Below are 21,457 nucleotides of genomic sequence, written 5' to 3'. Positions count from 1 at the left end.
TATGCATATATATATATATATATATATATATATATACTCTTTTAGATTCTATTCCCATATAGGTCATTACATAGTATTGAGTAGAGGTCCCTGTGTTATACAGAGGTTCTTATTAACAGAGTAGATCTTAAAGGTTCTCATCACAAGAAAAAAAAAATGTAACTATGTGCAGTGATGGATGTTAACTAGAGGTACTGTGGTAATCATTTCTCAATATATACAAATATCGAGTCATATTGTACACCTGAAACTAATATGATGTTATATGTCAATTATATCTCAATTTTAAAAAAATTTACATACTGTATCATAGTGGTTACAAAGGTAGTCTCAGTGCCAGCTGCCAGGATTCAAATCTGAACACATAACATGTTACCAGCCAGTGATCTGGGGTAAATCAATTAATCTCTCTGTACCTTAGTGTTCTTTTCTGTAAAATAAGAATGATAATAGTAATCGATCTCAAGAGGGTGTTGTGAGGATTGCTTAGAAGAGTGCATGGCATTATGGTGACTATAATTGTTATTATCCAAGAATTTTATAATTTTATAACTGAATTGAATATTTCCCCGTTTTCAATTTGAGATGCTTATTGCTAGAATAGGAAAAAAGCAATTTGTTTTCATTATATTTATCTTGTATCCAGTCAACTTTCCAAATTGTATTGCCTTTTTACTAGTTTTTTTTTACTAGTCTTGAATTTTTTTTTTTTTTAAAGTTATACAATTTTTATTTATTTATTTATTTATTTATGGCTTGTTGGGTCTTCGTTTCTGTGCGAGGGCTTTCTCCAGTCGCGGCAAGTGGGGGCCACTCTTCATCGCGGTGCGCGGGCCTTTCATTATTGCGGCCTCTCCTGTTGCGGAGCACAGGCTCCAGACGCGCAGGCTCAGCAATTGTGGCTCACGGGCCCAGTTGCTCCACGGCATGTGGGATCTTCCCAGACCAGGGCTCGAACCCGTGCCCCCTGCATTGACAGGCAGACTCTCAACCACTGCGCCACCAGGGAAGCCCTTGAATTTTTTGATAATATAATATCAGCAAAAAAAAAAAAAACTTTATAATTTCTCAGATAATCATAACAATTCATTCTTTTGTCTTACTGCATTTGATAAAACTTTCAAGATATGTTAAACAATAAGGATAATAACAGGCAACATTTCTGTCTACATTTTTATTTTAATAAAGTGATTTTAGTGTTTCACTATTAAGAACAGTATTTGCTATTTAGTAAAAAGTCTGTTATATTTAAGCAGTATTCTTTTTTACTTAGAGTTTTTATTAGGAATGGTATTAAGTTATGCTGGCTCTATATATTAAATATGGGAGCCTTTCTTCTTTTTCTATGACGAGTTTAAATGTCATGGAAATTACCCTTATTGAATGTTAGATAAAGCTCAGCTGTGGCACCAATTGAACGCAGTCTTTTCCAAAAGTAGATCCCTAATCACCTTTCTATTCTTGTTTTTTCTAAGATCAGTTGAGCTATTCAAACTTTCCTCTTTCTTTTGGGTCAATTTTGGTAGTTTATATTTTTCCTGAAATGTATCCATTTCCTCTAAATTTTCAAATTGGTTGCTGAGTAATTTTAAGTTGCACTTTTTAATAATTCTTTAATTCTCTCTTCTAACTGTAATAATGTTTTCTTTCTCGTAACTAATGTTTTCTACTTTTACTCTCTCTGTTTTTCCTCCTCACTTGGGCTTGCAAGAAGTTTTTTCTATTTTATTAGCCCTTTTAAAGAACTTTAAAAAAAATTTATGCTTCTTAGTATTTTTGTTTGTTTTCCATTAATTTTTGTTTGTTTTCCATTCATTCATGTCAGCTTTTGTTATTTCCTGATTACTTTTGGTTTCTTTCCTTGCTATTTTTCTAATTTTTTGAAATAACTATTCCCTTTATTTTTCCTCTCTTTTTAAAAGCTTGCTTTCTTTATGGTATTTCAGGGATATAATATATGATACAGGGTAATTGAGAGGGTTTCTGGTATTACGCTATTTTTTCACTCAGCATTTAAATTTTGTGAACACAGTAATTTTGTTATTTTTTAAAACCAGCTTTACTGTATTGCAATTTATATACATTAAATTTTTTTACATACATTAAATTTTATCAATTTTAAATCTACAGTCCTATGAGTTTTGCTAAATGTATTTGGTCATGTAACCACCACCACAGTCAAGATACAGAAGATCCCCAGCACCCCAAAAGTTCTCTCCTACCGCTTTATAAGCAGTCCTCACACCAATTTCAGCCTGAAACTTAAATTCCTTTTGTTGGATATCAGCATTACCACTGCTTTCTGTTTATCTGCCTAGTATCCCTTTCCCACATCCTTATTTTGAAAGTTTCTTCATCACTTTAAGTGTGTTTCTTTTAAATAATATGGACCAGAATTTGATTTATAACAGAGTCTGACAGACTTTTAATGGAAGAATTCAGTCCACTCATGTTTACTGTAATGAGTGATGTGTTTGATTTGTTATTTCCATCTTACTTGTTTTTAAATTTCTTAACGTTGTTGTGAACTCTTCTTTTCTTTACCTTTGCTGGATTGAATGAATGGCCGTTTGTCCCATTTCCCCCCTTGTTATTTGGAGTTTATCATTCTACTAACAGTTACTATCCTTTGCCCTGCTCTCTACATAGGCACACATGACTCTCCTAGTGTGTGAACCCAGAAGAGTTATTTCCATCCTGCTCGATTTATCTTCTACTTCCTCTACACCCCAATAAGATATGGTCTTTAGATGATTTTCACTACCCCTCCCTCTCTCTTTCATCCTCCCAACCCCTCCCCACTTAAGTACTAGAACACTTACCTTCCCCTTATCTCCACTACCTGATTCCAGAGTTTTATTGAGATAATTTAGTCATTATTAGAATTTCCCTCACAGTGTGTTCCATCTGTTCCAAGAGTCCTTATTTAGCATTTTTATTACACGTTATAAATACATAGAGATATAGATATAAATACGTAGATCATGGTTCGTTGCTCCCCACTGCTTTCTTTCCTCTTCTCTTCATCTTCCCCTATCTTGAAGTCTCTGTTCTGATTCATTTGTTGTTTCACTAGAGTCTTCTCTTAAAGTATTTCTCAGATGAGCTACTGAGTGATTATTGCAAATCTTCAAATATCTTTCTTTCTTTCTTGGCTGGTTCTGGGTTGCAGGCCTTTTCTCTCATTAACTCGAATTCAGTTTTACTGTCTTTTAACTTCCATGGTAGCAGATAAGAAGAAAGAACTTTCATTCTCCCTGGATATGTGTAAGATTTCCCATATCCTTAGAGCTTAGGAATTTTAACCTGTATGTGGCTAAGTGTGTGTTTTTTTTCTTCTAGTTTTATTGAGATATAATTGACATACAGCACTCATAAGTTTAAGGTGCACAGCATAAAGATTTGATTTACATACATCATGAAGTGATTATTACAATAAGTTTAGTGAACATCCATCATCTCATATGGATATAAAATTAAAGAAATAGAAAAAAAATGTTTTTCCTGTAACGAGGACTCAGGATTACTCTCTTCACAACTTTCATATATAACGTACAGCAGTGTCAGTTATATTTATCATGTTGTACATGACATCCCCAGTATTTATCTTAACTGGAAGTTTGTGCCTTTCGACTGCCTTCATAAGTGTGTGTCTTTTCCTATCAATCCAGTCTGTAACTTGAGTCTTTCTTCAGCTCAGGGAAATTTCATCTGTTATTTAACTATGACCACTCCTCTCCTGTTCCTTTTTCTCCAGGAACTCATAGAATTTGTAGTTAAGTCTCCTGGGTCTGTTCCAATTTCCATCTTTCACCACATGATTTGCATCGCATATTTTTGTTACATGTTTTGAGATATTTCATCTATTTGATTTTCTAGACCTGTTTTTGAGTTTTATCAGTGACTATCCTCTCCTTTGATTTATCTATGGACATTTTTAGTTCTGATATTACATTTTCATGTTCAGGGAAATCTTTTGTATTTGAGCTTCACACATTATCTCCTCCAGGCTCTCATTTTTTCAGTCAGAGGTTCATCTGTTTCCTCCAGCTGGTCTCTCTGCCCTCTGGTTTGTTTGCATTCTCCCAGCCTCAAGGGCTGAGAAAGTCAATCCACCGTGAGTTTTTTGGAGAGTCAGGGAAACTCAGTAAAGCCATTCATTGTTCTTGGGAAGCAGGCTGTTTCTGGGACTTGCTGCCTTCCTGAAGGTCTTTGCTCTTGGCTCTGAGACTGTTCTCCAGAAACTTGTCTGCAGGGAATTCTCTCAGCCAGGAGTTCAGCAGAGCCCACGTAAAGCTCATCACCTAGGGACTTCCCTGGTGGTGCAGTGGTTAAGAATCTGCCTGCCAATGCAGGGGACACGGGTTCCAGCCCTGGTCAGGGAAGATCCCACATGCCACGGAGCAACTAAGCCCGAGGGCCACAACTACTGAGCCTGCGCTCTAGAGCCCGTGCTCCGCTACAAGAGAAGCCACTGCAATGAAAAGCCCACGCACAGCAAGGAAGAGTAGTCCCCGCTGCCTCAACTAGAGAAAGCCCGCGTGCAGCAATGAAGACCCAACGCAGCCAAAAATAAATTAATTAATTTAAAAAAAAAAAAGTTCATCACCTATAGCTGGGAGCTGTCGGGAGCTGTGAAAGCTTCTGTAGGGTTGCCACATGCCCAGAATCCCCTCGCTCTGGGTAGTCTAAGTATTATTGACAGATACAGTGATATTCACCAAAAGACTTAAAAACAGAAGCCATTAATAGTAGGTGCCTCTGGGAACTACAACCTTTTACTTTGCTTTTTCCCCCTCTTCTAGGATTTCTCAACTTTGGCACTTTTAACTTTTGCGGCCAGAAATTCTTTGTTGAGATTGGCTGATCTGTGTGTTTAGCGGCAGCCCTGGCCTCTACCCACTATAGACCAATAGCACTCCCTCTCCAATTGTGACAGCCAAAAATGTCTCCGGATATTGCCAAATAAACCCTGGAGTGTACGGTCACTTCTGGTTGAGAACCACTGTTGTATACCCTTCAGATTTATTTGATTTTTTTTTTATCATGTGCTCACACTATTCCTGTAATTAAACATTTAGCTGAGGTTATGAGACAGAGGAGGAAATACAAAGCTGTTGTGAGGAAGCAGAAGCATGAAGTAGAGAATATACATTAAGGGATGCTGATGCAAATTAGCAAAGTGGGAAGAAACTGGGAAATAAATAAAAGAGGCAGAGACAGAGAATCTGAGTCACAGCACTGGAGGAGCAGGAGTGTGAAGACCCACATCCTCCTGTCCCCAAGGTCCCCAGTGATGCCAAGATCTGAGATCCAATAACAGTCTGCACAGGCCCAGTCAGATCATAGCCACTGTTCTGGGATTCCCATTCCATCCAGTCTCTTAATTACCCCAGGTTTCCTTACAATAAACACCCCTTAAGCTAAGCTAAATGAGTGTATTCCTTATCAACAAAGTCCCTGTAGATTTAGTGTCCAATAAAGAGATGGGTCCCCACTGTTGCTGCCAGTATTATATTCACTTCTTAGCACCACACTTTAAGAGAGATTCTGGTCAAGTGAAACAATGGGAAGGATGAGTAGGCTGCAAATACGGTCTATAAAAGAACTGTAAAAGGAACTTTAGAAAGCTCTTCCTGGGAAGAAGGGGGGAAAAAAGGCTTAGGCCATCCAGCAAGGCTGGCTTCCAATTCCTCCAGGGCTGTCATGTACAGGAGGAAGAAGACTGATTGTATGCCTATAGCTTAGGAGGCAGAATTGGTGACAAAAGTAACATGCAAGCAGATTTTGCTCCCCCCCCAAAAAAAAAGTCTCAATAAGAAAGACTGGAAAGCAGCATTTGGTAAGGTAGTGAGCTCCGACTCTCTGGGAGTGTTTAAGAAGAAGCTCATAGTGTGGTTCCTGCAGTGGGTATAAGTTTGGGTCAGATCTGTCAGCCTCCTTCCAGCTATACAATTCTGTAGAAATGTGAAAGCTTGGCAAGAGGCTAGGTTAACTCACATAGTATGCAGAAATCTCTTAGGGTCAAATGGCATGATAGCACGTTCAAGTATTAAATCAGAGGAGTGTGGCTGGTGGAGGAGTTGAGCAATAAGAGGTTTAGCATCTTCAGGTGGCCTTGGTCAGCTGGTCTTTCCCCACAGAATTAGTCAGAACTTGTGGTTGGAAGAGTTAGAAAATCTAACTTAGTCTGACTTAAGCAAAAAAGGAACTGTATTAGCTTACATAAACAAAAAGTTCAGTAGGCCGGTCTAGCTCTGGGCATGGCTGGATTCAAGGTTTCAAATGAAGTCATCAAGACTTGGTCTCTCTCCATGTCCCAGCTTTGTTTCCCTCCTTTGTAGCCAAAACCAGCTTGTAAGTCTAGAGTTATCTTGACAGTGCAGAGCAAGGCCAACGTTGGAGGGGCCTTGGCTGAAGGGCCTTCGAGGCCCTTCCCCACCTATAAGTAATTCCTTAAGAACTTCCTATCATTGAGCCTTTGACGACCCAAAGACCCAGCCTCTTTGCATCTTGAGCCTTGAGCGTAACCCTATCCTCCCAGCCGGAATCGCAGGAAGAGGGGGAACGCTGGGCCACACCCCCACCCCCGCGGGCCCTAAGGATCCGCCCCTGGGAATTTGCCGAGGACAGGGCTCTCCTTCTGGCTGGAAACAGACACCAGTGAGGGAAGGGAGGCTGCCAGGGAAAGCACCTGGAGCTGTGGAAGGGGCGAGAACTACCAGGCATTTCGTGAGACGAGTTGATCAGCTAGCGAGATGTGGCAAGGGTGTCTGAGGCGGATCTGGCTGCCCCGACTTATTTCCTAGACTCAGGGATCAATTAGTAAGTTGCTGCAGTCCTGGCGTTCAGTCCTGAGGGCCTAGGCTAGGGCACGAGCCTCGGTGATAGGCGAGATAAGACGGTAAGAAAAATTCAAGGGTTGTAGGGGAGGGGGAAGGCAGAGGGTCCAGGCTTCGGGCACTGGAAGGAGAACAAAGTTCAAATAGCACCCAGCTTCAGACAGAGTGAGTCCGCTAGGTTCCGCGAAAGGGGGAGGCGGCGGCTCTGAGAGCTACAAGCCCAGAGCTTCGCGAAGTCCCGGGAGTCATTCGGGGGGCAGCCCCGCACGGTCGGGACTACATCTCCCAGCACGCTGTGGGCAGGGCAACATTACGCCTGCGCAGAGGTGGTGGCGAGGCCGCGTCGCACCAGGCGGGGCGCTCTGGGCTTGGTACGGGCGCCGCGGAACCCCGCGGGGAGAGGGAGATCGGGGAGCGGAGGTCGGCTTCCTGCCTTGGCTGCATTTGAGACCTCGGCTGCGGCTCCCGGCTCGTCCCAGGAGGTTGGCGGGACCCCAACCCTTGCTTCTTCCAAGGTCAGGGCGTCACGTCTCCCAGGCCGCGGACACATTGAGCCGTCTTCAGCACAGCAGCCCTCAGAACCCCACATCCAGCTGCCCGCGGTTCCCCGCATCCGGTGCCCGCCCCCAAAGCCACCTTCCCTCCCACACAGCCCCAGCTGCCTGCCGTTAACCGCGACGGGGGCCTCTTCTGGGGAGGCCCAGGTTGGGGTCCTCAGAGGTCCAGGAACCCTGGGGCATTTGGGTTATTGTGTGTGTGTGGAGAGGCGGGTCCCCCTTCTCATTGGGACCACCAGGCTCAAGGTTCCTTCTCTGTGGTTTTCTCTGAGACTCTAAGTAGGAAGGAGAGAAGTTTGGAAGTAAAAGCCTGAGCTTCCCCCCCCTTTTTTTTTTTTCAAATCTCTGTAAGGTCTGTCAAGATAGCTACAGAGGCTGTAGGGGAAAATGGCCCAGACCTCAGGCTGTGGGTGATGGCCCTGGGGAAGGTAGGTCAGAGGGTGGGAAACTTGCAGACCGCAGGTGAGGGGAGTGGGGAGGCTCTGTGTGCAAATCCTGGGGATGTTCCAGCAGCAGCTGGGCTCCGGCCTCCACCCCAGCACCCACCCCTGCATCACTGATGCTGCGGCCCTTCTTGGCCCCTCTTTCCCAGGTAGACGCTCCCAGAAGTGCTCTGTGCAGAGTGCAGAGGTCACCGCCCCACCATGTGGGGCCTGTTGCAGGTGTGTGGCTTTCTAGGTGAAATCTAAACACTTTTTCAGAAGTTTTATTTAAAAACTTGGGCACATAACAGAGATGGCAGGATGGAGACTGGTATTCTGCCAGGGTTCTCAAGTCAGAGACCAGGCTTGGGTTTCTCAGGTCACTGAGTTCCAGGACCCTTCCAGCCTGTGGGCTCCTGCGGAGGATGCCCATCTGTGTCCTCTCAGACTCTTACCCCCTCCCCCCCTGCCCACTTCTTGTGCGTGAGGAGACACTGAGGTGTCAGGGGTAGACTAAGAGGAAGCCAGAGGGGAGGATTTGGTCAAGCTCTGGAAGGAGGAGTGAGGACCTGGGAGTTTGGGGGTTGAGAGGAATAGATAGAGGGAAAAAACCGGTGGAGAGGGGGCCACTGCCTTTGCTTCCTCCACCCTCAAGAGACGGGGGGCCTGCCATTCCTCTGAGATGTCTCCCTCACAGCTCAGATAGGAAGTTCGGGGAGCATAACCCCTGTGACTGAGCAATGGCTGCCTGTCTTCAGGGGGTGGTTGGGAAACAGTCATGCCCCAGACAGGGTAGCAGTAACCCCGGCAACAGAGGAGGCGGGGGAGTTGTATGCCCCACTGTGCCAGGCCCTCTGTCTCAGCTGGGTGCAGGCTGGCTGTTGGCGTAAGCCTGGTCTGGAAAGGAAGCCCGGGCTCTGCGGGTCTGGGCACACACTGAGGCGTAGAGCTCCGGCTCGGGGCTCGAGGCCTGGGGCTTTGGCTCAGGGTCCAGCACCACCTCCGAGTACTTGATGGGGCTTCCAGGGCTGGGGATCCGGCCCTGAGGAGGCCGCAGCTGCAGGCTGGTATAGCACATCACCTCCTCTGCAGCCTGGAGATGCAAGGTTGTTAGAAGTTCACTGGACCCTTGAAAAATTCCCCACTACCTTCCCTCCCCTCTTCTTCAGCCACAACTGACTCACCCTGGCAGGGCCTCCAGGTGTTGGATCCTGTTGGTCTGGCCCCGGTTCTTGAGACAGCCGTCCTAGGACAGGGAACAGGAATCTGGTCACTTCTTGTTCCTCCCCCTGCACCCTGGCCACCGTGCCCCTACCCTCTGAAAGCTTCCTACCTGTCTGCAGATAATGCAGGTTCCCGTACAGAGGGACCTCTTCCGCAGACTCTCCAGGCCTGCAACACAGAGTTTAGGGGATGAGAGGGTACTTGTTGGTAAGGGGGAACTCTCGATCAACCCATCTCTGCTGCCCCCGACTCACCGTCCCTGTCCCGGATAACTCCTGCTCCAGCCACTAGTCCACTGGAATAAGTGCACAGCCAGTGAGATGAGAAGCAGCAGCGTCACAACCCCTAAGAGGGCCCATAGTCCCCAGGCCTTGGTCACGGAGGGGATTCCTGTAGATGTGAGAGGATGAGGGGGGGGGGTGTTACTGCCCAGCCTAACCCTCCAGGTCCCAGCAGGTGGGACATGGAGCCACGTGACCCCTCCCCCTGCCCCTGCCCCGCCCAGCTCACCAGGCACTAGCAAATCCGTGCAGTTGTCACTTCTGCTCAGACCTGATGGTGTGGAAGCCGAATTTGTAGGCATCCTGCCCTGAGCCAAGGGGTCAGCCTGATTTATGGCCCAACACAGCTGCGGCAGCCCCCTTTACTCCCACCCCTCCCTGGGCCTGGCCCCCACGGCTCAGACCTCCAATACCGGTGGTGGCAAAGTTACTGGTTTCCGGGGAGGAAGGGGGCGGGGAGGGATGAGTGAAAGAACAAAGACACCACCCTGTGCCTGCACCTGCACCACCCAGCAGCTCCTGGGCTTCCGCCCCCACCCCCATCCCTCCCCTGTACCCTGTAGCAACTTCGGCCAGAGAAGAGGCAGGCCTGAGTTTACTGAGCCACTGGGCAGGTGAGCTCATGAAGACCCCAAGGCAGGCAGAAGTGGCATGAGGCGGGAGTGACAAGACAAGGAAGCCAGGCCTTAGGACGGAGATTGCTTTCTGCCACAGGCTGTATGCCTTTTCTCTCCAGCTCTGAGTCCCATGACAGAGAACAGAGAACGTATTCCTCAGTGAGCATGTTTTGAAGTGAAATGTGATGAGGAGGCCCCCTGGTACTTACAGTCCCACTACCCCCGAAGGCTGACCCGAGGGGCATGTGTTAAGGTGACCTTTGTCGTTGTTATTATTATTGGTCTAATAGTTTGGGGGGTAGAGGAAGCTTGATTCCCTCCCCCTGGTCCACTTCATCCAAACTGTCCCTAGGAACTGTCAAGCTCAAAAGTTAGCTGACTCAGATCCTTCATAGTTCTTAACATGTACACCCTCAAATGTTTTACATCAAACATTGAAAAGGGTTTACTTCCCCAGATCTTGATTTTTCAATGTCCTTCACCAATAAAGGCAGTCAGGGTGTCATGGAGAAATGGTTGGCTCTGGGTCCACTCTCAGGAAAGAAGGAGAATGAAAGCTCATGTCTGACAGCAGTGATGTACTTGAAAACTAGTTAGGACCCAGAAGGATGCAGAGGCAGGGTGAAGGGCTCTACTGGCACATTGTAGCACACTTTGGACCTCAAAAAGGAGGATATTGGGTTATACACATTGGATGAAGGAAAAGAATTCATGAACCCAAGGGTACCTTTAAAAACACAGGAGCGGGAGTCAGGGAAGGAAAGGTCTTCTTTAGAGAAGATGCCAGCTGTGAAGTGTAGTTGTGCAGAATTAGAGAACCACCATCTGCTACCCACAATGCCATCACTGAGCCAGCAAGAATCCTCACTGGTGGTCAAAGCCTTTGTTAAGGAACAGGGTACCAGAGACAGACCACTTGTGATGATGACAGGGAAAGGGACCTTTATCATGGAGACATTCACAGACACCTCTTGAACCAAGTGCCCAAAGTGATGTTCTGTGTCCCTAATGGGATGCAGTGGGAGGAACTCTACATTGCCCATGTGATGTCCTGGACAAAAATGTTCAATGGGAATCAAATTATGAAGAAACAATTAGGCAAATCTAGAATGGGGGACACTCTACCAGACAAGTGACCTTAAGCTTTCCTAAAAGTCAATATCATGAAAGACAGAGACGGGGAGGGACAGGAGCAGTGTTCTAGATTGAAGATGAGTGGGGGCTGATGGATGTTTTCATTGCCTTGGTGATGCTCGTGCTTTCATGCATTATACCTATGTCAGCAATCATGAAATTGTGCACCTTTGTTTGTACTTTATTGTTTGTCAGTTATACCTCAATAGATGTATTTTTAAAAAGAGTCAGAATTTTTTTCTCGGTTAAAAAAGCCTGAAGCTAAATAACAGTGTATGAACATTGATTGAGATTTATATTTGGAAAATAAATTTAAAGATGGCTTTAAAAAAAAAAAAAAGTTAGCTGAATGAGAGAAACCTCTGCCCCAGATCTGTCCTGGGAAACATCCCTGTGTTTGCACTTGTTCGCTTCAGGGAGCAGCAGAGTACCTGCCCTGCCCAGAAACAGCCCAACCACATGGGAGGCTGTTGATGTGGGAAGAGGGATTTTAAGTTCCAAATATAAACCTTAGACCAGAGGTCAGAGATCTGTTTTGTCTGGCCCATACAATGTTTTTTAAAAATTTAAAATCATTGCAGTGATGTGTCAAGGATGGGGATGGCAGGAGAGATCCTGCCCCTCCAGGCAATAAGAGGGTATTGTCTGTAGAGAATTTAAAAACAAAACTGACTAAAAATCAGTCTCCTTTTTATTATCACCAAGTTTCAGCAATTCTAAAAAATGTCAGTGATAAAATATTCCTTTCTCAAAAATATTTTGTAGCTCTACATTCTAAATTGTTGTAGTTACTGATGAGTTTTAATATTACTATATAAGCTTCAAATTAGCACATTTATATTACTTATCCTTTAGAAGTTTTCTAATCTATGACTTCCCTGGCCGTCCAGTGGTTAAGACTCCATGCTTCCACCACAGGGGATGAGGGTTCTATCCCTGGTCAGGGGAATTAAGATCCTTCGTGCGGTGTGGCGGGGCCAGGAAAAAAAAAAAGAAACAAAACTATTTTAATCTACATGGAAGTTAATCTGTAGAACGCCCAGTTATACAACTGGCTCCTGACACAAACAGGTTCATCTACATGTGTTTATAGCCAGAATTAGTTCTTAACAATTTGGAGTTGTTCTTTGGTTTGGGCACAATTTCTGTCTCCTATGGTATTACACAGTCCTGCATTTAACCAGTAGATTTACAGTGAACAATGGTAGCACAGTGATTAAAAAGTCAAATAAATTGACGTTGAGTTACTTTAATTCTGTCATTCTAGGTGACCACGTAGTTTTTATTTGTATTGAAAATTTCTGGAATTTACTGACAAATGGAATTTTTATGAATCTTTGCCAAACATCCTTATGTTTAAGACTTTCTTTTCCTATTTGTATGTCTGTTGCTTCATGTGAAAGAAACTTTTTTGAAATGAAAATTAGTAAAAGACATTCTTTAATCAACTACGTGGAGATTGACAAATCTAGCTATATTCTCTATTAAATAGGAATATGCAAAAATTACTTTTGACGAATTTGAAGAAGCTAACTTTAAAAAAGAAATTAGAGTTATCCATTACTCAGACAGGTTAAATGTAGGTGTAAGTTTTTTGCCCCTTTCTCAAAAAATACAGTAATGTAACTAAGAAATATTAACCCATTACCCTTTCTTGTTCTGTAATGTATATTTAATTTTAACTATTTTTTTATATTGTCAAGTTTGTATCTACAGAGTTCAATAAAAGAAATAATTCACTGTTTTAATTTCTGGCCCTTATTATTATTAGTTTCTTTTCTGGACCCTATTATTTGTTTCATTTCCTGATTATTACTGAAAATAATTTTGTCATATAGAAGAGGAGACTTTTTAAAAATCTCTCAGGTGTCAAATATGCGAAGTCTGCCACTGATTCCTCGTCAACATTTAAAAACTGGAGATTTCCAAATTTTGAAATCCCTATTTGTTGATCTATTGGAAAAAAATCAGAAGAGCTGGCGATAGTGGGCCCAAATTCCCTAAAGGCAACAATCAGCTGGGGCCCATTTATCCTATTACACCTGGCCTGAACCACTTATTTACATTGATTATGTCAACTGGCTTAGAGTCGAGGTTTGGACTACTCTGCTCTGCAGCCCAGGCTGCCTTTGGGTGGTCGGCTAGTCAAATAGGGGAGGCAGGATTCTAGCCCAGGCAGAGATCAAATTTTATCGTGTTACCATGCTACACAATAAATGGTGGCTATTACAGGCACTTGCCAGATGGAAAGGGCGGGGAAGAGGAAGCCGTTGCACGAAATGATACAGTGATGTATTAGGCCCCAAGCGGAACAAGTAGTTCAGGGGTGTAGCTTGCTACTTTCTAAAAGGTACAAAAGCAGCCGCGCTGAGAATGAGCCCCGTGTGGTTGGTGCGCGCGGAGGCGCACTGCCTGCGTAACTATAGAAGTAGACGGATGACAACCCCCAGCAACACGCCGCTCAGCTCCCACCAGCTGCGGGATCGCCTCTTAGCGGGTTTATCCGTGAGAAGCTGGAAAGGTCTACGTGCATGCGCACGCAGCACTCTCTGCCCGAGGTCCGGGGACTTTCCCCTAGGCGCAAGTAAGGAACTAGTCCCCCGTTCGTAGCCTAGGAAACAGGCCTTCAGCACGAGCTTACGCCACAAGAGGCGCGCTCTAACCTTTTATAGGTCCACGGGGAAATTTATTTCTCGGTTAGGGTGAGGAAATTGGTGGCGTGGCAAAAACCACTTCCAGTTATAATCTTCTAAGACTGTACGCTTCTGGAGACATTCTGGCTAACAGAATACCTATATAGAAGTAAGAAATGAACTAATTTCTTAAATGAACTAAGCGGGACCCACAGTGCTATGCAAATACGGCCTGACCCCGCCCACACACTAGGTGGGCGTGACCTTCCTGGGAAGCCCGGAGCTGAACGGGCTCGGGAGCGCTCGGGTGCGTCCGACCTACGCCGGCGCCGTCCCGGTTCTCGCGGTGTCGGCCTGCAATGGCGAGCGTGGTGTCGCTCGTGGGTTCGCTGGGGCTGCTTCTTGTGTCTGCGCTGCCCGAGGTGCTCGGAGACCGCCCCAGCCCCGACCGCCGGGCACACTCAGGTACCAGCGAGGGCAGCTGGAGGGAGGCTGGGACTGCCCACAGGCCCCCAGGCCCCAGCTCTACTGACCGCTTCTGCCCTCCTCCTCAGGGGACGCCGCCCAGGTTGGCCCTGGGGCCACGGAAACCCGGCGGCGGCTGCCGCCGCCGCCGCCGCCCAAGAACCAGCGCGAGCGGGCCTGGGCCGGGGCGCTGCCCTTGGGGGCGCTGTACACCGCAGCCGCCGTGGCTTTTGTGCTGTACAAGTGCTTACAGGTGCGGGACGACCAGGGGTGGGGATGCCCCGAGCTTGAATCTCCCACGGGGGCGCTATGGTACCAAGAAGAAGACACATTTTCCCGTCAGTCTGTAAAATGACAAGAGTTCCTTGGCTTTCTAAGATTATGGGGTTATTTTGAGCATTCAGCGTGGTAGTGGCTGTGAAGGACCCTTGGTAAATTGTAAATAAATAATGATCATCACATTTAATCCTCCCAACAATCCAGTGAAGAGGTTTAGTCACTTGCTCAAGACCACCCAGAGCTAGTAACTGGTGGAGCTGGGATTTGAACCCAGCAAATGTCCATACTACAGTAAGTGCAGTTCCCGGTGAGATTCCAACCTTGGCACGAGCAGTTGATTACTGTAGCCAAAGTGCTTTTGGAGTTCGAGGTAACAAGCAGTCTCAAGTTCTCCTTGGGAAGGAGGCCCTGCAATGTGAACTGACAGTATATTGTGGTTGATTGAAACTGTTGAAATAGAAAGTAGTACCTCCCAGGGCTGTCCCTTAAGCCCTGGACCTATCACTTTCTTGCATTGGAAAATAGAGGGCTGAGCCAATTTGGAAATGATATGAAACTAGGAGGGATGGCTAATCGTGATCCAAAATAGACTTGACAGGCTAGAATGAGGGACTGAATTTAATGATGAAATTTTACAAGGAGAGATAATAAATTCTATTCTTGGACCCAAGTATAGTCTGAAAGAAACAATTTGGCAGCAGTTTATTAGTTGACAAAGTTCAGTTGTGTGATGTGATAACCCACTTCCCAAATCAATGCTAGGAACGAGGTATTGTGCTTTATCTTCTGATCAGAACACTCCTGGAGAATTTTACTCTCTTGAGGGCACTGTTTTAAGAGCAGTACATGCTCTTAAAACAAACCGGAGTAAAGCAACCAAAGAAAACCGTGTCAAATGAGCACTGACTGCAAAAGACTGGCACTATTAAACCAGAGAAGACAGGGGGTATGACCAATTTCTTCAAATTCCTGAGGGGCTATCACGTTGAAAAGATTTGATTTTGGAAGGCTCTGATCAGTACCATGAAAAGAAGATACACGCAGGACAGTTTCTGGCTTTGTGTATAAACTAACAACCAGAACGTTATCAAACTGATGACAGCTGCTCCTTCCTGGAGGTGTTTCAGTAGACCAAACAACCACGTGTGGGGCATACTGACATGTTGCTTCCTGTCCTGGGTGAGGAGCTGGACTAGATGTGATTGTGATTTTCTGAGGTAAAACCCCGCTAGCTTTGTCTACCTGAAATTGTCCTCCTCCTCTTTCTGGCTTTGGAGACTGAGGTTATTTATTTACTTATTTTTTTATAAATTTATTTATTTTATTTTTGGCTGCATTGGGTCTTCGTTACTGTACGTGGGCTTTCTCTGGTTGCGGCAAGCGGGGGCTGCTCTTTGTTGTGGTGCGTGGGCTTCTCACTGTGGTGGCTTCTTGTTGCAGAGCACAGGCTCTAGGTGCCCAGCCTTCAGTAGTTGTGGCACGTGGGCTCAGTAGTTGTGGCTCACGGGCTCCAGAGTGCAGGCTCAGTAGTTGTGGTGCACGGGCTTAGTTGCTCCGTGGCATGTGGGATCTTCCCGGACCAGGGCTCGAACCCGTGTCCCCTGCACTGGCAGGCGGATTCCTAACCACTGCACCACCAGGGAAGCCCCAGGACTGAGGTTATTGAGAACCTCGTTGCCCTTGCCTTTTTCCACAGCAGGGGAAAGATGGGGCTACTTTTCTCCAAGAGGAGGCAGGCAAGAAGGATTCACTTCAGTCAGGTGGGTTTTGCAGAAGTCTGCACTTGGGGGGGATTAAGGGACAGCAGAAGGTAGGTAACCATTGCTCTCCTTTTCTCCCTTACCCCCAGAGCAACAGCTGGCCCAGCTGACACAACAGCTGGCCCAGACAGAACAACACCTGAACAGTCTGATGGCCCAGCTGGAGCCCCTTTTTGAGCGGTAAGGAGAGCACTGACCCTGTGGCCAGGGGAACTTGTGGTAGGTGGGAGAGGTGGGCACAGAGATTGGGCAGCCTCTGAGTGGACATATCTGCAGTGTGACTACCCTGGCTGGAGCCCAGCAGGAGCTTTTGCACATGAAGCTACAGGCCATCCACCAGCTGCTACAAGAGAGCAAACCAAACAAGGGTGTGGAGGTTCCAGAACCAGGTACAGGGCTGGGAGGTGAGAGTCTGGTGGAGGTAGAGACAAAGCCTCTGAAACTGGAACGTGCCTGATCTTCCTCTTCACAGAGGCCAGCACACCCTTTCCTGAGGACTTATGTATAGAGGAGGCCGAGGAAGAGGCTGGTGACAGTCAGGCCTGGGAGGAGCCCCTAAACTGGAGCACAGGGACGAGGAAGCTAGCTACTCCCAGGGAAATGGAGCAGGGGCTAAGGAGAAGATGCCGGAAGGCTGCAGCAAAGGGCCCCAGTCACCGCCCCCACCGGGAAGGAGGGACAACAGCTGACAGTTTAGTAAAACAGAGTCTGTTTTTGTGACTGGATGCTCCTGTGTGCTTTTTTCCATTTCAGCTGGTCACACACACACACACACACACACCCATACTCGGTGCCTGAAAACAACCGGGCCTTCTTGAAAAGCTTCCCTTATTAGGACATAAAGAGGCTGTCTTCCAGTGCAGGAGCTGAGAAGACAGAGGGAGCTCCAGTCCTTCTCTTTGTATTCCTGAGGCCACCGTCATGCCAGCCTTCAGGGCACAAAAATCCCTTTTCTCATATTGCATAGCTGAGATAAAAAGGCTTCTCCAAAAAAGAAAAAACTTTACTAAAATCCTCTGGGAAAATAAATTATAGAAACTACATACAACATAAAAATAGCTGGTTCAGCTGAGGTTCAGTTGGGTCAGGTTTGGTGTCCTGATTCTTAAGAGCTGGTCAAATGACATGGCGTGTCTCGGTCTCACGCAAACACAGAATGACCCTTCTCAAACCATGAAGAGTCTGTGTTTTGTTAGTACTGAAGAAGATTCCTTTGTACTTCCGACTCTGACCTCTCCCTGAGGTATCCTGGACTCGAATTTGTAAGATTCCTCTAGTTCTTCTGGCTGCTGTGGAGAGAAGACAGTTCAGGCACTGGCATGAGCACGCTATTCTGACAAAACCACCCAGGGTGTTGGATGGGGGAGTGGGGTGAGGTGGGGGTGAGCTCCAGACGTGAGAGAGGCTCCAGACTGCTGCCTCCAGCTCGTGGGCCTCACCACAGCACTCTTCCTGAGGGACAGTAACTTACCTGCTGGCCAAAGTCAGACTGTGGTGCCAGTGCGACAGCTCCTCCTGGTCTGTAGACATAAGCAGTAGCTTCTCGTGGGGAAAGGACAGCTAGGGAGAGACCACCTCTTAGCACATGGCTCAGAAAGGTCCAGCCTTAAGCTAAAGGCCCTGCTGTTTCCATTGAGGTAATTTAGGGCTGAAGTGAGAACCAGCTATGAACCCCAAGCCCTACTATGCTCTCAATGTAGGTGGCTCAGTTCCTGTGAGGGGGGCCCAGGCCTAGGAGATGAATGGTGCACAGGCACTTGAGGTATATTTTGGGCCTCTCCTACCTCACCTAGGGCTCTCGCCTGTTACTTACGCTGAGCAGTCCACCACAGGGGCCTCCTGAGTGGCCAAAGACCCTGTGGAGTTGACACTCGGCCATAGGGTAGAGGGCCTGGCAAGCAAAGGTGCCACTCTGCAGCAGATGCAATGGAGGTCGAGGCTTGGCCATGAGGAGTGCATCAGAGAAGAGGAAGAACATTCGGGGCCGAGGCTCCCCTTGGGGAGGCACCACCAGCAGCCAACCCTGGCGTAGGAACCAGCGACCTGGGGGATGGGAGAGCTGTTATTCTGATGCAGCTTCAGGACCATGATGCACGGAATAGAAGGAAAGGGAGGCTGAGGAAATGGGGGGTATGTGCTGGCAAAAGAGGATGTGGGGGTGGGAAAAGGGCAGTTTGAGGATTGAGGGGAAGCACACAGACTACCTGAGACAAGCCCCTTTGCCTGCCGTCCACTGAGCAGAGCCTGGACACGCTGGAGGTGCTGGTCATTCTTCTGTTTCTGACTGATGGTGTGGACTCTCTGGGCAGTCTCACTTATCCGCCGGGCAGCCCCTGCAATAATATTCCATGCCCCACTCCCAGCACAACTTTGACTTTGGGTGAATGGTGGTGGTGAAAGACAGGCTATTCCAGAGAGGACCAGGGTCAGAGTCTAACTTCTTGAAGAGTATGCAGGGCAATAGGAACATTGTATACAAGTCATTGGAAGACAGGGGCATATCAGACATTGTTGGAGGTCAGAACCAGAAATGGATACAAGAGAAGCAGTCTCCAAGGACTGCTGTGGAGGAGCAAAAACATACTTGTGAGCTGTTCATGGTCAGGGCTGTTGGGACCTGTGTTTTCAGCCAAAGCAATGGCAAGATTCTCATACCTGGAATTAGACAGTTGGAAGTTATGAGGGGAAGTAGAGCTGGGCAGAGTTTCCTCTGCCTGACACACAGATCACCCCCTATACAAACTTCAGTTGCAAAGCCAGGAAAGACCTGCTTGTGGCTATTTTATCCCCCTCTTTCATCTGAGACTCAGAACCTGGGTTCACACCACATGGCCCTCTTCCATTCCACATTGAAGAGTCAGAGGGGCAGACTGACCAAGGTTCAGGAGGCCAGATCCCAAGGTGAAAGTTAATCAACTTAAGGAGGAGGCTACAGACAACTGACTGTAAGTTCTTAACTCATCCACAGGGACAAATTCTAAGCTAGGCGAGCCTTTCATCTCCAGAAACCCTGTTGCTATCCTTATTACAGGCCCCTCACTTCAGTGTATTGTGTTCCACAATCCCAGCTAAGGGCCTGAGGCTGCACAGCCCGGGTACTCCAGTGGGTTCACATTTACTCTTGCAAAAAGTTTTTGGGAGCAATTTGTCACAGGAGAGACACAGTGGGACAGATCCCATGGAATCCCACAAAGCTGAGAGCAGCAATCATACAGACTCAGAATTCTAAGAGAAGTTGGCTGAGTCAGGGTGAGTTCACTCACTGCTGGAGCCTCTGCAGAGGCAGAGGGAGCAGGTCCTGGAGCTGAAGGCCCCCAAACTCAGGGCGACCTTCCTGAAGTCGCACAAACCTCCGGAAACATTTGTTCTTCTTTAATTGCTCCTAGAGTGACGGGGAAAGTGTTGGCAGCAGGGAGAGAAGCCTCTCCTACTACTGTATTCTTCGGTGTACACATCCCCAGCCCTCAGGAAGCTGTGTGCTCCTGAGAGAACCCCGTCTCCCTACAGGGAACTTAGTACAGAGCTGGGCACCCACAGGGCTCTGTAAACGCAGGAACAGTGTGAATGAAGTTTGGGTCTCCAGATGAAGAGGCAATGTATGAAGGAAGAGGGGAAGGAGGACTTGAGGTCATCTTCAGGTTACCTGCAGGGTGGTCCGGGACCTCTCAGCGTTGGCAGCAAATTGGGTGTAGAGCTCCAGGTGGGGGCAGAAGCCCTCCAGCCCCTGTCCCCAGCGCCCTCCTTCGAGGTAGGGAAGCAGCTCTCTGCGTAGGTCAGGACAATAAAAGAGCAGCCCAAGAACTACTCAAGCACCACCTCTTTTAATTCTCCTACCCCTGCCCCGGAGGTAGTGCTATTACGCCATTTTACGGGTGGAGAACTGGGGCAGAGTAAGGCACTGGGCCAAGACCACAAGTGAGGTAACTGGCAGACTCCGAATGTGAACCGGGGTCGCTCCGACTCTGAGCTCCGTGCACTGCCAGAGGCCAGAGCGCTCCCTCCTTCTCCTTTCCCACGCCCCTTCTACTCACTGGCTGGCGCCGTAAATGCGCTCCCAGGGCCCAAACAGGGCCTGGCGCTCTGGTGGTCGCAGGGTGCCCTTGGCTCTCAGAATCCCCACGAAGTACTGCGGAAGGAGAGAATACCGGTATGCAGTCCGCAGAAACATGAAGCCAGTGCCAAGGCGCCGCTAGAAACTCTGTTGTAAGTCGGCCTGAGCTCCCTACGTGCAGGCGTCCAGGTCAGGACCCACGATACCGCAGTCAGGGTCACCGACCTCGTAGGGGCCCTCCCACACCCTGGGGTTCCCGCCCCTACGGGAGGGTGTGCGGGCCCCGCACCGTGGCCACCAGCCCCAGCTGTTCCTGGTAGCGCCGTTCGGTCTCCAGCAGCTCCCGGGCAGTGCAGGCGCGTTTCCGCTCCCAACGGGCACGCTGCTCTTGCACCGGGCACCGTGCACTGGGGCCCGGGCTCTCCATGCCGGACTGAGGGGTCGACACTTGCAGCCGCAGCCCGCCGGAGATTCAAATTCCAACGGCTCCGGGGGCGGGGCCGTGGGGGCGGGGCCTTGGAGAGGAGCGCGCCCTCTGGCGCCTGGAGGCTGCGCGCAGGACGGAGCGTGCGCAGCTGCCAGCTGAACCGCATCAGGTCACCGCCAGGGCGGCGCTGCCGGTGTGCGGCGCCTTCCGGGGCAGGGCAGGTTGGGGCAAGTGGGTGGCCCTCCTTTGAGTAGCACTAAGTTGGGGCAGCAGCGTGGACTTTGAGTCAGGAGAGTTGGGGGTTTAGACACTGGCAGGGTCACAGTGTCCCACCTGTAGAATTAAGATTCTGTCCTGGGCCCATGCCAAACACCGGGGTCCAGTTGTCCCCAATGCTTTCATGACTAGGAATCCTCACGGGTCACCAGGTTTTGAATATTTTGGCCCCCGGAAGAGTTGATAGGTTTTAAGTCACTAACTCGCTTTCTCTTTCCATACTGATCCAAAACCTGATAGCCAGTTAGCTTCCGGTCAGCAAGTGTCAATAACTAACATGGTGGGTCGGAATTGCTGTAATTCTGGCCAAAAGCTTAGAGTTGATGAGTCTGTGTTTCCTAGTCAGAGATAAAATGTACCAGATTTTCTTTACTTAGTTAGGTCTTTTTGAAAACTGGCAATAGCCCTGGAGAGTAAGTTAGCAGTGCCATTTTGTCAGTATGCATGAGATATCTTAAAATGTGCCTACTCTTCTAACCCAGCAATTCC

General features: G+C 47.8%; 3 protein-coding genes and 1 long non-coding RNA gene across 14 annotated transcripts; 2 read left to right on the top strand and 2 right to left on the bottom strand.

Moving 5' to 3' along the window:
- The first annotated feature begins 610 nt into the window (after positions 1 to 610).
- LOC309663861 lies at positions 611 to 3,586 on the top strand. The gene is made up of 2 exons (XR_014265503.1): positions 611 to 692; positions 1,012 to 3,586. It is a non-coding gene; the product is annotated as an uncharacterized lncRNA (long non-coding RNA).
- An 83-nt stretch (positions 3,587 to 3,669) lies between these two features.
- Positions 3,670 to 13,896, bottom strand: SIT1 (signaling threshold regulating transmembrane adaptor 1). Of its 4 annotated transcripts, XM_082468468.1 has the most exons (5): positions 9,556 to 13,895; positions 9,300 to 9,435; positions 9,155 to 9,213; positions 9,006 to 9,067; positions 3,670 to 8,914 (listed from the first exon to the last, which is right to left on the bottom strand). In XM_082468468.1, exons 1-5 carry the CDS (start codon positions 9,626 to 9,628, stop codon positions 8,681 to 8,683), a joined length of 564 nt encoding a protein of 187 aa, XP_082324594.1. In that variant the 5' UTR covers positions 9,629 to 13,895; the 3' UTR covers positions 3,670 to 8,680. The 4 variants fall into 4 exon arrangements, with proteins under 4 accessions (XP_082324594.1, XP_082324592.1, XP_082324593.1 ...); XM_082468466.1 differs by having other exon boundaries at positions 9,300 to 13,896; XM_082468467.1 differs by having other exon boundaries at positions 9,006 to 9,213; positions 9,556 to 13,896.
- Positions 13,897 to 13,914: 18 nt separating this feature from the next.
- CCDC107 (coiled-coil domain containing 107) lies at positions 13,915 to 16,939 on the top strand. 3 transcript variants are annotated; one of them, XM_082468463.1, is made up of 6 exons: positions 13,976 to 14,175; positions 14,265 to 14,428; positions 16,154 to 16,214; positions 16,304 to 16,394; positions 16,491 to 16,603; positions 16,687 to 16,939. In XM_082468463.1, the coding sequence occupies exons 1-6, from the start codon at positions 14,070 to 14,072 to the stop codon at positions 16,932 to 16,934; spliced, it is 783 nt and encodes a 260-aa protein (XP_082324589.1). In that variant the 5' UTR covers positions 13,976 to 14,069; the 3' UTR covers positions 16,935 to 16,939. The 3 variants fall into 3 exon arrangements, with proteins under 3 accessions (XP_082324590.1, XP_082324589.1, XP_082324588.1); XM_082468462.1 differs by having other exon boundaries at positions 16,151 to 16,214; XM_082468464.1 differs by lacking the exon at positions 14,265 to 14,428 and having other exon boundaries at positions 13,915 to 14,175; positions 16,151 to 16,214.
- Positions 16,940 to 16,955: 16 nt separating this feature from the next.
- Positions 16,956 to 20,858, bottom strand: ARHGEF39 (Rho guanine nucleotide exchange factor 39; the record flags this gene model as incomplete). Of its 6 annotated transcripts, XM_082468426.1 has the most annotated exons (9): positions 16,958 to 17,503; positions 17,686 to 17,774; positions 18,028 to 18,257; positions 18,419 to 18,547; positions 18,799 to 18,869; positions 19,478 to 19,596; positions 19,858 to 19,978; positions 20,246 to 20,340; positions 20,555 to 20,806. In XM_082468426.1, 9 exons carry the CDS (start codon positions 20,690 to 20,692, stop codon positions 17,488 to 17,490), a joined length of 1,008 nt encoding a protein of 335 aa, XP_082324552.1. In that variant the 3' UTR covers positions 16,958 to 17,487. The 6 variants fall into 6 exon arrangements, with proteins under 6 accessions (XP_082324550.1, XP_082324549.1, XP_082324548.1 ...); XM_082468425.1 differs by lacking the exon at positions 17,686 to 17,774 and having other exon boundaries at positions 20,555 to 20,807; XM_082468424.1 differs by lacking the exons at positions 19,478 to 19,596; positions 20,246 to 20,340 and having other exon boundaries at positions 16,956 to 17,500; positions 20,360 to 20,858.
- Positions 20,859 to 21,457: the final 599 nt, after the last annotated feature.

This window comes from Balaenoptera physalus (genome assembly GCF_965194825.1).
Source record: "Balaenoptera physalus genome assembly, chromosome: 7".
In the NCBI taxonomy this organism is placed as follows: domain Eukaryota; kingdom Metazoa; phylum Chordata; class Mammalia; order Artiodactyla; family Balaenopteridae; genus Balaenoptera; species Balaenoptera physalus.
This window is presented reverse-complemented; position numbering and strand designations above follow the sequence as displayed.